This window comes from Trachypithecus francoisi, unplaced genomic scaffold, assembly GCF_009764315.1.
Source record: "Trachypithecus francoisi isolate TF-2019V2 unplaced genomic scaffold, Tfra_2.0 Lachesis_group5, whole genome shotgun sequence".
Lineage (NCBI taxonomy): Eukaryota > Metazoa > Chordata > Mammalia > Primates > Cercopithecidae > Trachypithecus > Trachypithecus francoisi.
In genome coordinates, this window is record NW_022681470.1 from 126,999,728 (window position 1) to 127,013,600 (window position 13,873).

Below are 13,873 nucleotides of genomic sequence, written 5' to 3' on the forward strand. Positions count from 1 at the left end.
AGGTATTCTTGACCCTCGTGGGGTAGAAGAAGCCATCGTGGCTTGGAGAGCGCCCTGCTCACCGCCACACGTTTACTTCGCTGCAGGTCCCGAGCCTCAGCCTCAGGTGGGCAAAGCGCCCGGGAAATGCCCTCCGCTGCCCGAGCGGAGCCCAGAGCCCGTGCTTTCTATTAAAGGTTGTAAATGCCGCCGCTCCCACTTTATCACCAAATGGAAGGGAAGAATCCTTCCAAGGCGCCCTCCCTTTCCTGCCATAGACCTGCAGCCCACCTAAGCTTCACGTCGGAGTCGCGGGCCTGGGTTAATCCGAGGGCCTTGGGGGACCCGGGCCCCCGCCGCACCTAGACCCGCCTGCGTCCCCCAGGGCAGCTCCGCGCTCGGCAGCGCGGTTGAATCACTGGGGTGAGTCACCCCTTGCAGGGTCCCGGAGTTTCCTACCGGGAGGAGGCGGGGCAGGGGTGTGGACTCGCCGAGGGCCGCCCACCGCGACGGCGAGTGACCCGGGCCGGGGGCGGGGAGTCGGGAGGAGCGGCGGGGGCGGGCGCCGGGGGCGGGCAGAGGCGCGGGAAAGCTGGCTGCTGGCCCTTTATAGCGCGCGGGGCACCGGCTCGCCAAGACTCCGGGCTCCCGGCACCCCCTCGCACTCCCTCTGGCCGGCCTAGGGCGCCTGCAGCCCAACCTCCCCAGCCTCCGGGGCGCCACGGAACCCGCTCGATATCGCGGTCAACTCGTAGACATGGAGACCCCTGCCTGGCCCCGGGTCCCGCGCCCCGAGACCGCAGTCGCTCGGACGCTCCTGCTCGGCTGGGTCTTCGCCCAGGTGGCCGGCGCTTCAGGTGAGTGACACTGGCCCCTGGAAGCTCAGGGCGCGCCACGCGCAGGAGGGAGGAGACAGTCCCAGCTGACAGCGGGCTCGTTCTGGTTCCCTGGGGCGCCCATGTTGCCCCCCGCGCCTATGGGACTCGGCTGCGTTCACCCTCCCGGGCTTGAATGAACCCAGTCCCTTGGGCGCCGGCGGGAGTTGCAGGGAGGGAGTTGGCGCCCCAGGCCCCGCTGCCCCTTCTGCTAGAGAGTTTTGCTCGGGGTGTCCAAGTAATTGGACTGTTGTTGCATAAGCGGACTTTTGGCTCCTGCTTTAACTCTGGGGAAAGGGCTTCCCAGTGATTTGCGACCTTCAATATAATAGGACTTGGGCTTGCGTCTGCACGTGTTGGCGTGCAGAGGTTTGGATATTATCTTTCATTATATGTGCATCTTCCCTTAATAAAGAGCGTCCCTGGTCTTTTCCTGGCCATCTTTGTTCTAGATTTGGGTAGAGGCAATCCAAACGGGCTGGATTGCTGCTTAGATTGGAGCAGGTACAACGTTGTGCATGCCGCGTATTTCTACGCGGTGTTCGGTACGGCGTAGAGACTGGGACCTGCTGCGTACTGGCAAAGCAGATCTTCATAATAAATTATCCTGATCCAATACAGCCGACGGTGTGACAGGCCACACGAACATGGATCTCCGTGGAAGTTTCAGCATAGAGACATTTCAGATAAAAATGGAAAAAGTGAAGTTTGGCTTTTTTCATTTGTATGCAGTCCTAACTCTTGTCACACATGTGGGATTTGCCTTTTTTCCATAACTTACTGAAAACCCTTCCTGGCGGGCTGAACCTGACTCTTCCTGAGCTGAGTCCTGGACTGGTACACTGATGGCCCTGGGCTCTTTCTAGTCAAGTTATAACAAGGCTTTGCCCATGAATAATTTCAAACGAAAATGTCAAGATCCTTGCCGGTGTCCTGGGATTACAAGGTGAATCTTGTCATGAAGAAATTCTAAGTCTAGAAAAAAATTTGAAGATTCTTTTTCTCTTGATAATTCACTAATGAAGCTTTTGTTGTTGAAAAATAAAAAGTGAGGTTTATGGTGATGTCAGGTGGGAAGGTGTTTTATACATCAACACAGTCGAGTGCTGAGAAGTGCATGTAATAATAGCTGTTTCTCTGTTGCTTAAAGGCACTACAAATACTGTGGCAGCATATAATTTAACTTGGAAATCAACTAATTTTAAGACAATTTTGGAGTGGGAACCCAAACCCATCAATCAAGTCTACACTGTTCAAATAAGGTAAGCTAGGTACAAAAAAAGAAAGTTAAGCGTTTTGATGTTTCTACTCTCCTATGCTGAACATTCATGTTCTTAAAGCTGATTTCTGGATGAAATTATTTAACAGATGACGAAGAAGCAGGGATTCATGGCAATTCGCTGGCCGGTGTCATACTCTATTAGGCCTGCAACATTTCCAGACCTTAAACTGATAGAACATGTTAATTGTTTTAATTGTTTCTGGAAATGATGGGAGAGTTCCTAAGTGAAGTATAAACTGTGGAGAGGTGAACCTTCTTGAGTAGGCACTGAAGTGTGCTTTGGGTCATGATAGATGAGTTGATCTCATCTAAACATTGATGTCTTTTTCTGTTGCTGTCTAGACTGTGAACCATGTCTAACACCTTAGGGAAGAGCTGGGGAGGATCCCAGTGTATGCATTGCCCTTAAGTAGTGCTGATTCATTCGTCTTTGGACTCCATGAATCGAAATTTGGTAGTATACATGATCTTAGTGGAGGAGGCCAAATGTGTGACTCACGGAGCCTGGCAGAGCAGAAATACTCCGCTGTCTGTACCCTCTGGGTCTGGGGTGGCTCTGCTTCTTGGTGCCTCAACTCTGATTGGCAGCTGTCCCCAGGAGCCGATAATTTAGCATATTCCATCTAAAAGGTTATGTCTTCCTTGATGGTGTTCACCATATTCTTGGCAAGTTTTTGGTTTTTGAAATGTTCTAGGAGGCTTGGTAGAGATCTTATGAAATAGACAATAGCTGTTGTGGAAATTATTTTAATGCTAATTATGTAAAGGTACAAAAGTATCACCAGCTAAAACGAAAGGTATTTTGTTGTTCTGTTTTGTTTTAGCTTGTGCCAGGCTTTTTACAGCATTAGGAATGCAACTTCTAGATACGATGGATATTTTAAGTGAATGTTCTTGTTTTTCAAAATGAACCTCATGACAGCAGTTGCCAAACCAGCAGGGAGAACTTGCCTGCATATGTGCATGCATGTGTGGATATGTGTGGGGGCGCGGAGAGAAAGATGAAGGAATTTCAAAACCTGAAATAATGATTACAGTTCTGGTCAAACTTGTCAATTCAGATTTCACCAATTGAGAATTAGTAATTAATTTCTCTGATACAGGCCTGAAGTTTACCTTGGTAAACACTTTCCTTCTAGATGGTAAAAATTAGATTTTGAGAGGAATGCTTACCTCCTAAATATATTCAATCTAATATTTGAGGGACATGTGGGAATATATTTACGATTCACCTGCTTTTTAAACATAAGCCTTTGTTAACTATAAGTTCTTGAACTTTATAAGGCTGCTGTTATTTAAATGAGCACAGCTTCTGATCTGCAAACATCAGAGTGCAGGGCTACAGCTTGGGGGATGCCAGCCGACTCAGGGTGGTCCTGTGGACTGGACAGTCCCTTGCTGCTGTGCTGGAGGGCCTGGGAGCTTTTCCATCAGCCTGCGCCTGAAGCGTCCACTCTTCTTGCCCACCCCAGGAATAAATGAGATTCCTGGTTAAAAAGTACCAGAGCAGTCATTTTACAGATGAGGAAACTGTTGCTCTGGAAAGTGAGGGATTTATTCATGACTACACTGATGGTAAGTGCCCATGTCAGGTCTGGAACCAAGGTCTACCCAGTATCCACACACCCCTTAGGTGGCTCTGTTACAGTCTGATGGGAGGCCACAAAGCAGGAGGAAGAAGGAAAGCCTTGCCCACTGAATCTCCTCAGTGGGGCTTCCTCCCTGCCTGTTTTCCCTCCCTACAGTTAGCATCTTAAGCAGCTGCCCCTCTTCCCTCCCCACTGCTCTCACTACTGCAGCCTGGCTCCAGTCGCCGGACACTACTGCTATGCAGAAGCCCCTGCTTTGAGCTCCAACTGCATTTTTCACCTTTGCTAACAGTTTTCAGTGGTGGTTGGGAAATGTTATTGGCTTAAGCCTTAGCACAAACCATCACCTGTGATATTCATTCCATAGAAATGTTCTGAATTCTAAAGCTGAATTTACAAAGCTTCTGGAAAACAACCTGCAACCAAATTAGTGACTGAATTTTTTAGTCAACTCAGAATTCCAAATCAGAGGGTTTTGCAATGCCTGGAGGAACCTTGGAGGCTTTTAATGTGTTAATGCTATTAATGGCATTCAGAGGGATTTTCTACAGAATTGTCCCTTCATTACCTGTTTACACAGTTACAACTTACCATGGTACTGTGTAAATCCTTGTGCTAAATTTTGCTGTAGAGTATGTGGTCCCTGCTGTGAGCTCGGAGGAACCAAATACTGTATCTCTATGGTACATAGAAAGCCCTAGGAGACTTTCTCCTGTTATCTGAACAACTATTTGCTATAGTGATAAAAAGGAAACAGCATAGTCTCATTTGCTTTTTGAAATGGAAATGATATAATAAAACACATTTTGGTCATTCTGGAACAAAATAGCCTCTCTACTTTTATCACATAAAATTAAATAAATAGAAACCAAAATATTTCAATATCAATCTTAGTTTGTGCACTTTAGGATAAAGAATGTGTTTACCCAAATCCTTTTGGCCTGGTTACTTAGTTCAGATTTTGAAAGAAAATATATTTATGGGTTTTATGTGTGAATTTAGACAATGGCATTCACATGGTGCCTCGTTTTCCCCAAGATTATGTATTAATTCAACCTGTAAATACAAACCATCTAATAGTCAGCGAGACCCTACAGCCCTGTTGCTTGACGGAGCACACAAGGGCACGCACCCCTCGTACCAGGCCGACTGTGTTCATATTAACAGCATCATGGAGGAACTCATGCTGGGGGACAGGGGAGGGAAATGTAAATGCTCAGCAGGGAGATCTGGAGATTCCTGGAGCAGGTGGAATTGGGACCTGGCCTTGAACGGTGGCTCTGCCTCTGGTAGTCAGTAATGCCAAAGGGAAGAGCAGCATAACTGTCACTTTCTATGGGACAGAAGTGTGTGATTCAAGTTGCAGTGACACTTCACCTATTTATTATTTTGGTCATTTAGAAGAATTTCATTTTAGAAGTCCTTTAAATCATTTCCCCTTCAATGACATCTCACAAAACAACGATCTGTCTTTAGTTTTTTAGTTTCAGACTTTCTTAGACAGATACTACCTGTACTGTCATTCTGTAATCTTGGTTGGGATGGATTCGCATCTTGCAAAAGCAAGGGAGGCACGTAGTATAATGGGGCAAACAGACCCAGCTCTGCCACTGGTTAGGTATGTGACCTTCTGCAGGTTGCTTAGTGTCTGTGAGCTTCAATGTCCTCACGGATAAGAAAGATCCAATACCTTCTTGGAAGAATTATATCAAATGAAGTAACATGAGTAAACGGTCCAGTAGAGTACCTGGCATATAGTGGAGTCAATGAATGATTAATAATAGCATTAATAGTGGTCATGAGAGAATATATGTATAACATGTTATTATATAGACTATTCTACATAGAATATAGAATGTGATATAACAAACTATATGATATGATATAATAAGTAGACTATAGTAAACAACCTCACTTTGTCTCAGTTGCCTCTTCTTGATGGAAAACTGCTCTTTCTCCCCTGTAACCATGACAGAGCATCTACATTCTAAGGAAGATATTTAACAAAATGGTTAAGAGTACAGATCCACGAGTCAAACAGCTATCTGGTTCAAAGTCCAGCTGTGTGATTTTGAGCTAGTCACCCAATCTCACTTTGTCTCAATTGCCTTATTTGTAAAAACAGGGCAAATTACAGAGCCATCCCCTGGGTTGCTATGGGGACTCAAACATGCATCCCAAGGGCTCAGTGTTGTTAGGTATGACGACTCACACCTGTAAATTCAGCACTTTGGGAGGCTGAACAGAAGGATCAGCCTGGGCAACATAGCAAGACCCCATCTCTACAAAACAATGCTGAAAAAAAAGCAAAGTGCTCGCACAGTAACTGCATCATGAGAGTTGATTGCAGGGCTCCTGATGTTAGCACAGAACACCACAGCCAAGAAGCAGTCTATCCTGTTGGGTGCAAATTGTAATGTTCCATTTATTTTTCTTCCTTCTTTTCTTTCTTTAGTACTAAGTCAGGAGATTGGAAAAGCAAATGCTTTTACACAGCAGACACAGAGTGTGACCTCACCGACGAGATTGTGAAGGATGTGAAGCAGACGTACTTGGCACGGGTCTTCTCCTACCCGGCAGGGAATGTGGAGAGCACAGGTTCTACTGAGGAGCCCCCATATGAGAACTCCCCAGAGTTCACACCTTACCTGGAGAGTAAGTCACTTGGGCTGTACCACTGTTCATTCTTGTTATAAACGTCTGAATATTCTTGTGATCTTATACCTTTAGGGGCTACTAAATCAAAAATATTTACTATTTTTTTCTCGGAAACTGGTACGTAACACAGCCCTCTTCTCACATTCCAGATGTGGTAGGAGGTTCTCAGAATATGAACTTTGGAGCTGATGACAGTGTCATCAAGTAACTTTCTCCCCGAGTCTGTCCCCAGACCCTGTTACTGTCCTCAGTAACCAGCTGAATGTGTGTTGGCAGAGGGCAGGCCAGGGAAGGGGGTAGGGATAGGAAATCCACCAAGGCCGGGGTTTTAGCTTTTCCCTATATGTATCATATATCCTGATTTTTCTGTCCCATTATCATACCAAAAATCCCGGTTAAGGATTTTTCCCAAATGGTCATACATCGATGAGGAAAGTCCATGGCTTCCCTCTGAGCCCATCATTAGCCTAATTATGCTGACCTTTTCCAATCACTTGGCCATGATTTGAGTTCCATGATGTGCCAGCACCTGCTCAGCCATCTGCCTGTCACCCTCGTTCTGCTTTTGGGAAGGTGGAATACTTTCCTCCTCAGCCTTTGCCCCTGTAAGCTGGCCCTAGGAGCCAGTAAGAGAACGAAGAGAATTCCTGTCAGATAGGAGATGTAAGTTCTTTTGCCGCAACCGTGGCTCTGAGCTAGGCATTTCAGATAAACGCATGCAGCACACTGAGTAGAGTGACATGAGCTTCTCTTGTAAGGCCAGCTGGTTAGAATGAAGGTGTTGTGTTAGTGTTAGGCCTAGCGAGAGAGAACAGTTTCTCAAGGTAGGAAAGGTGAGGAGAAGGGGTGGACAGACAACCAACCAACCATCCTCCTCTGGTATCTACTTTGAGGGTTGGAATAGGGGGCCTGACCCTAGGTGAATGTGGCTACCTTCCCAGAGCCCCCATTTGCAAAACCCTCCAGACCCCTGGGTGCTTCTGCCTGTGTCTCTTGTGGCACCAGGGAAGAATGTAGCGGCGTCAGCAGTCCCTCTGGTGACAGCGGCATGGCTGACATTCATTTCACCCCTAGTTAATGGCATCCTCATGATTCTCTTTTATATTAATAGTCCTTGAGTTTTTTTGTAAGCTACTTCAAATCCTTTGTTGGTGCAAGATAGAAAATATTTTATATGTTTGTTTTGCATGTGCACATGCATATTTGGCCTGTGAACTGATGTTTTGTTTTCCTGTCATTTAACCAAAGCGTATGAGATAATTGAGCCATTGTAGAGACCCAGTGGTTAAATCGGCTTCTCGAGGTACCAAGGACATTTCCTGGGCTTTCTCATAGCCCTACAATGTTTTGGACCTAAAATGTTGTAGTTTATGCTACCACCCTGTTCAATATAGTAGCCACTAGCCACATGTGGCTGTTGACCACTTGAAATATGGCTAATGCTGTAAGTATAAAGTACACACTGGAACTTAAGAAGTGTAGAATATCTCAAAACTTTTTAATATTGATTACATGTTAAAAAGATTATATTCCACATATATGCAGTTGACTCACGCAATGCATGGCTGAGAGGCACCAACTCCCTGTGCAGTTGAAAATCTGAGTATAACTTTTGACTCCCCCAAAACTTAACTACTAATAGCCTATGTATTAGTTGACTGTTGACTGGAGCCTTACCAATAAGATAAACAGTCAACACACATTTTGTATGTTGCATGCATTATATACTGTATTCTTACAATAAAGTAACCTAGAGGAAAGAAAATGTTATTAAGAAAATTATAAGGAAGAGAGGCTGGGCATGGTGGCTGACACCTGTAATCTCAGCACTTTGGGATGCAAAGGCGGGTGGATCACTTGAGGTCAGGAGTTCAAGACCAGCCTGGCCAACATGGTGGAACCCCATCTCTACTAAAAATACAAAAATTAGCCGGGCGTGGTTGTGGGTGCCTGTAATCCCAGTTACTCGGAAGGCTGAGGCAGGAGAATCACTTCAACCCAGGTGGAGGAGGTTGCAATGAACCAAGATTGTGCCACTGCACTCCAGCCTGGGTGACAGAGCGAGACTCTGTCAAAAAAAAAAAAAAAAAGGAAAGAAAGAAAGGAAGGAAGAAAGAGAGAAAAGATGATTATAAGGAAGACAAAATATATTCACTATTAATTAAGCAGAAGTGGATCATCATAAAGGTGTTCATCCTCATCATCTTCATGTTGAGTAGGCTGAGGAGGAGGAGGAGGAGGAGGAGGAAGAAGAGGAGGGGCCATGGCAGGAGAAGAGGTGGAGGAGGTAGAAGGAGGCAGGCACACTTGGTGTAACTTTTATTGAAAAAAATTTGCATATAAGTGGATCCACAGAGTTCAAACCCATGTTGTTCAGGGGTAAATTGTCTTTGGTTAAATAAAATGTATTATGAAAATTAATTTCACCTGTTCCTTTTTGCTTTTTCTAATGTGACTACCAGAAAATTTAAAATGATATCTGAGACTCCATTGTCTTCCCCTTGGACAGCACTGCCACAGAATGTCTTAGGATTCAGCTCCGGGCTGCCATGCCTGCTTCTCTCAGGGAGCTGGTTCTATGTAGATGTTTTATACGAGAGATAATTAAGTTGTCAATTGTGAAAATGAAACAGGATTTAACTTTGTATCGAATTCTTTGGTTCTAACCAAGCTCATTTCCTTTGCTTCAGCAAACCTGGGACAGCCAACAATTCAGAGTTTTGAACAAGTGGGAACAAAAGTAAATGTGACAGTACAAGATGAACGGACTTTAGTCAGAAGAAACGACACGTTCCTAAGCCTCCGGGATGTTTTTGGCAAGGACTTAATTTATACACTCTATTATTGGAAATCTTCGAGTTCGGGAAAGGTGAGAATTTTTTAATTTGTTTTTATGATCTGTTTTAAATTGTGGATACTTGGGTTTTACAGCCCATTTCTTCCCCAATTCAAAAATAGCAGAACAGGGTTGTTGAGAAGGTGGTGGAGTAGAAGGGGTGGGGAGGGGTGGACAACAGGCCTGGTCTTACCTGTGACTCTCCATTACCTTGTGACTCTGGGCAGGGCCCCCTCAGAGCCCCAGGTTCCTCAGCCAACCGCTGGATCAGGCCATCTCTAAAGGTCCCCTACACTCACATTTCTCCCTCTATTGAGGATCCCGGGCACAAAATGTGTTTTTGTTCAATGTATAATACTCCCTTCCTTTTTCTTTTACTGCAGATGTCTTCTAAAGGGGCTAAATAGGGTTCAATATGCCTACATTGGATGTTCTCAGTCTTGGAAAAGGCATTTTTAGCAGTGATCAAGGGAAACTGATTAGAGAAGTCACTTCTAATCCTTCACGTGTCAGCTATGTTCATGTACGCTTTGCTTAGAACCTAGGTTTTTACTTCTGCAGTGACTTAAGGAAGGGGAAGGAATTGACTCTGAGCCCAGATGAATTAAGAACTCTATCTTTTTACAGAAAACAGCCAAAACAAACACTAATGAGTTTTTGATTGATGTGGATAAAGGAGAAAACTACTGTTTCAGTGTTCAAGCAGTGATTCCCTCCCGAAGAACAGCTAACCGGAAGAGTACAGACAGCCCGGTCGAGTGTATGGGCCACAAGGAAGGGGAATCCAGAGGTGAGTGGCTCTGCCGGCCATTTGCGTGGGGGTGTGGGTGCCTTCTGGAGGAGTAGCTCCACCCTCAGGGCTGGGATGTCCTTCCTTGGTTCAATCTTCAGGAAGACAAACTGCCTGGAGGTTTTTTTGTTGTTGCTTGTTTTGGTTTTGATTTTGTTCTTGGTACTCTTAAGATTTTGGACATTTAGAAATGCTTCTGTGTTGTTTGAGCTCCTGTATTAGCAAGGGTTTTCTGGAGCACCTACCATGTGCTAAGCCCTCTGCTGAGCCCTGGATACACAAACTATGTTTAGGATTTAGCATCAAGTCACAGATTTCCCTGGGCATTTTTTCATGCTTAAATTCTAATTCTGGGGTGGCTTCTGGACCAGCTGCAGCAGGACCCGGTAGACATTTGTGAGTACCCTCTGTCGTCACAGAGGCTATAGAGTCTAACCCATCAAGGGAAGGGATTGAGTATATCAAATATACCCGCATGCGTGTGTGCATATGGCTGACACATGTGTGTCCACGCGTGTGCAGATGTTGGGAGCTCAGGCACATTGTGCGGGGAACGGTCCCTAACCAGAAGTGCGGTGGGCATTCAGACGTGCAGGAAGCTGCAAGCCTGTGCATCTTGCTCCATGCCTTACAGGGAAAGTATTCTGAGTACTTTCAGTGAAGAAAAGAGTCAGGGGATATAAATGATGGCTTATGCAGGGTGTGGTGGCTCACCCCTGTAGTCCCAGCACTTTGGGAGGCCCAGGCAGGCAAATCTCTTGAGGTCAGGAGTTCGGGACCAGCCTGGCCAACATGATAAAACTCCAGCTCTACTAAAAATACATAAAGTAGCTGGGCATGGTTGCACGTTTCTGTAGTTCCAGCTACTCAGGAGGTTGAGGCAGGAGAATTGCTTGAATATAGGAGGCGGAGGCTGAAGTGAGCTGAGATTGCATCACTGCACTCTAGCCTGGATGACAGAGCGAGACTCCATCTCAATTAAAAAAAAAAAAAAATGATGGCCTAGCTCCAGGTGAAGATGAGATTTGAACATTTTAAAACACTTTAAATAAACTGTTCTCTCCTGTTTATTGCCACTGATGGGAGAGGTTTCTCTTTACCTCTGGTCCTGCTTCCCTCTGGGCCATCCTACCCACAGCCTTCAGTCATTGTCCTAAAGCCTAGCTCTAATTCCACTGCCTCTCCTTTTGTGCACACACACACTTCTCTGCTTCCTTGGCCCTTCTCTATCTTCGAGAGGCGTTTCAAATGCCACTTCCAGCAGGAAGCCTTCCTACTGCACCAACTAGTTACTATCTCTTCGTCACCCGACTCCTGGTAGCACTTTGGATATCCCACTTTGCACTTAGGGTTCACCTTCTACCATAATCATTGCCATCAATCTCAGCATCGTTTTTAGGCACTTCTTTCCAGCTGTTGTTCTTACCTCCAACTACATATCTTTTCTGGACTGCACATTATTCAGTTTATTAAATGCCCATTAAATGTGTTTAGCCATTGTCAATTACTCTGAAATGTTCAGGGTTTGACAAATTCTTTCCTCATCTAAGTGTGGTGGAAAGAGTGAAAGAAAGAAATTTCAAATTGCACAAAAATAGGATGGTGTAATTTGGGGTTATGCCCTCAATTTTGCCCACTGATAAATGGGATTTGAGCTCTCCAAGTTGACTAGATGCCCTTTATTTTTCAGAAATATTCTACATCATTGGAGCTGTGGTATTTGTGGTCATCATCCTTGTCATCATCCTGGCTATATCTCTACACAAGTGTAGAAAGGCAAGAGTGGGGCGGAGCTGGAAGGAGAACTCCCCACTGAATGTTGCATAAAGGAAGCACCGTTGGAGCTACTGCAAATGCTGTATTGCACTGTGACTGAGAACTTTTAAGAGAATAGAATACATGGAAACACAAATGAGTATTTCAGAGCATGAAGACCCTGGAGTTCAAAAAAAGCTCTTGATACGACCTGTTATTACCATTAGCATTCTGGTTTTGACATCAGCATTAGTCACTTTGAAATGTAACGAATGGTACTACAACCAATTCCAAGTTTTAATTTTAACAAACACTATGGCACCTTTTGCACATAACATGCTTTAGATTATATATTCCGCACTCAAGGAGTAACGAGGTCATCCAAGCAAAAACAAATGAGAAAATGCCTTAAAAAATCCTGGGTGGACTTTTGAAAAGCTTTTTTCTATTTTCTTTTTTTTTTGAGATAGAGTCTCGCTCTGTTGCCCAGGCTGGAGTGCAGTGGCATGATCTCGACTCACTGCACCCTCCGCCTCTTGGGTTCAAGCAATTCTCTGCCTCAGTCTCCCGAGTAACTGGGATTACAGGCACCCACCACCACGCCCAGCTAATTTTTGTGTTTTTAGTAGAGATGGGATTTCACCATCTTGACCAGGCTGGTCTTGAATTCCTGACCTCAGGTGATCCACCCGCCTCGGCCTCCCAAAGTGCTAGGATTACGGGCGTGAACCACCGTGCCCAGCCTAAAAGCTTTTGAGAGGCTGACTTCAATCCATGTAAGAAAGTAACATGGAAATTGGGTGAATTTCTAGGACTTTTCTAACATATGTCTGTAATATAGTGCTTAGGTTCTTTTTATTTTTCAGGAATACATTTGGAAATTCAAAACAATTGGCAGACTTTGTATGAATGTGTTAAGTGCGGGAGACGTCGGTATTCTGGGCACCTTCCTAATATGCTTTACAGTCTGCACTTTCACTGACTGAAGTGGCATTAAACATTTGAGAGCTAACTCTATTTTTATAAGACTACCATACAAACTACAGAGTTTATGATTTAAGGTACTCAAAGCTTCTATGGTTGACATTGTATATATAATTTTTTAAAGGGTTTTCTATATGGGGATTTTCTATTTATATAGGTAATATTGTTCTATTTGTATATATTGAGATAATTTATTTAATATACTTTTATATAAATAAAGGTGACTGGGAATTGTTACTGTTGTACTTATTCGATCTTCCATTTATTATTTATGTATGGTTTGGTGTTTGTATTACTACTACAGTAAACGACTAAAATTGTCAGTGGCTTATAACAACGTATCTTTTTCACTTATAATACATATTGGTGACTGTAGGCTGACTGCACCTCTTAATGTCTTCTCATTCTAGGATGCAAACCAATGGAGAAGCCCCTAATTAGGTCAGGGCAGAGGGAAAAACAAAAAACTGGTAGAAACCGGCAACCACAGCTTCAAGCTTTAAGCCCATCTCCTTCTCTTCTGCTCTGTACGGGCTCATTGTCACTTCTGTTCACATGCTGCTGCCCCAAGCGAGTGACCAGGCCTGACAATACTTTGCCTACTGGAGTCATCCCAAGGCACATGACAGGGGGCAGCGATGTGGTCTTACAGGGAAGGGAAAAGATAATGCTCTCTACTGCAGACTTGGAGAGGTTTCTTCCCATTGGCAGTAGTTTGACTCATTGGAGATGAGAAAAAAAGAAACATTCTTGGGATGATTGTATTGAAAGAAAATTAGGCAAAAGGACAATATAGGATAGAGAGAGATACAAGTGGAATGAGATCGCTAGAGTCAATTAAAAGCAAGCTAGATTGAGAGCTCTTGGAGGGCAGGGACTGGGCCTAGCTCATGGTTTATAGCTTTTGAGGGTGACTCCACAGTGGACTCAGTCAGTCATGGCTGAATTGAGTTGACTTTATTATCTCTAGAATGTAGTTATCCATTCAAATGCAAAACAGCCTTATTCTCTGAACTGTAGTAAAAGAGGATTCTAACTAGAGATGAAAAAGGTTCTTGGCACCTACTGGGCCACAAAACTACTTTTGCTTCCCACTGTGGAAGGGGGCACTGTTACCATCTAGGA

At 44.6% G+C, this 13,873-nt stretch overlaps 1 protein-coding gene across 2 annotated transcripts; it reads left to right on the forward strand.

Annotated features, from left to right (window-relative positions):
- The first annotated feature begins 520 nt into the window (after positions 1 to 520).
- On the forward strand, positions 521 to 12,993 carry F3 (coagulation factor III, tissue factor). Of its 2 annotated transcripts, XM_033200564.1 has the most exons (6): positions 521 to 836; positions 2,005 to 2,116; positions 6,181 to 6,380; positions 9,074 to 9,252; positions 9,847 to 10,009; positions 11,700 to 12,993. In XM_033200564.1, the coding sequence occupies exons 1-6, from the start codon at positions 737 to 739 to the stop codon at positions 11,834 to 11,836; spliced, it is 891 nt and encodes a 296-aa protein (XP_033056455.1). In that variant the 5' UTR covers positions 521 to 736; the 3' UTR covers positions 11,837 to 12,993. The 2 variants fall into 2 exon arrangements, with proteins under 2 accessions (XP_033056455.1, XP_033056456.1); XM_033200565.1 differs by lacking the exon at positions 9,847 to 10,009 and having other exon boundaries at positions 11,700 to 11,825.
- Positions 12,994 to 13,873: the final 880 nt, after the last annotated feature.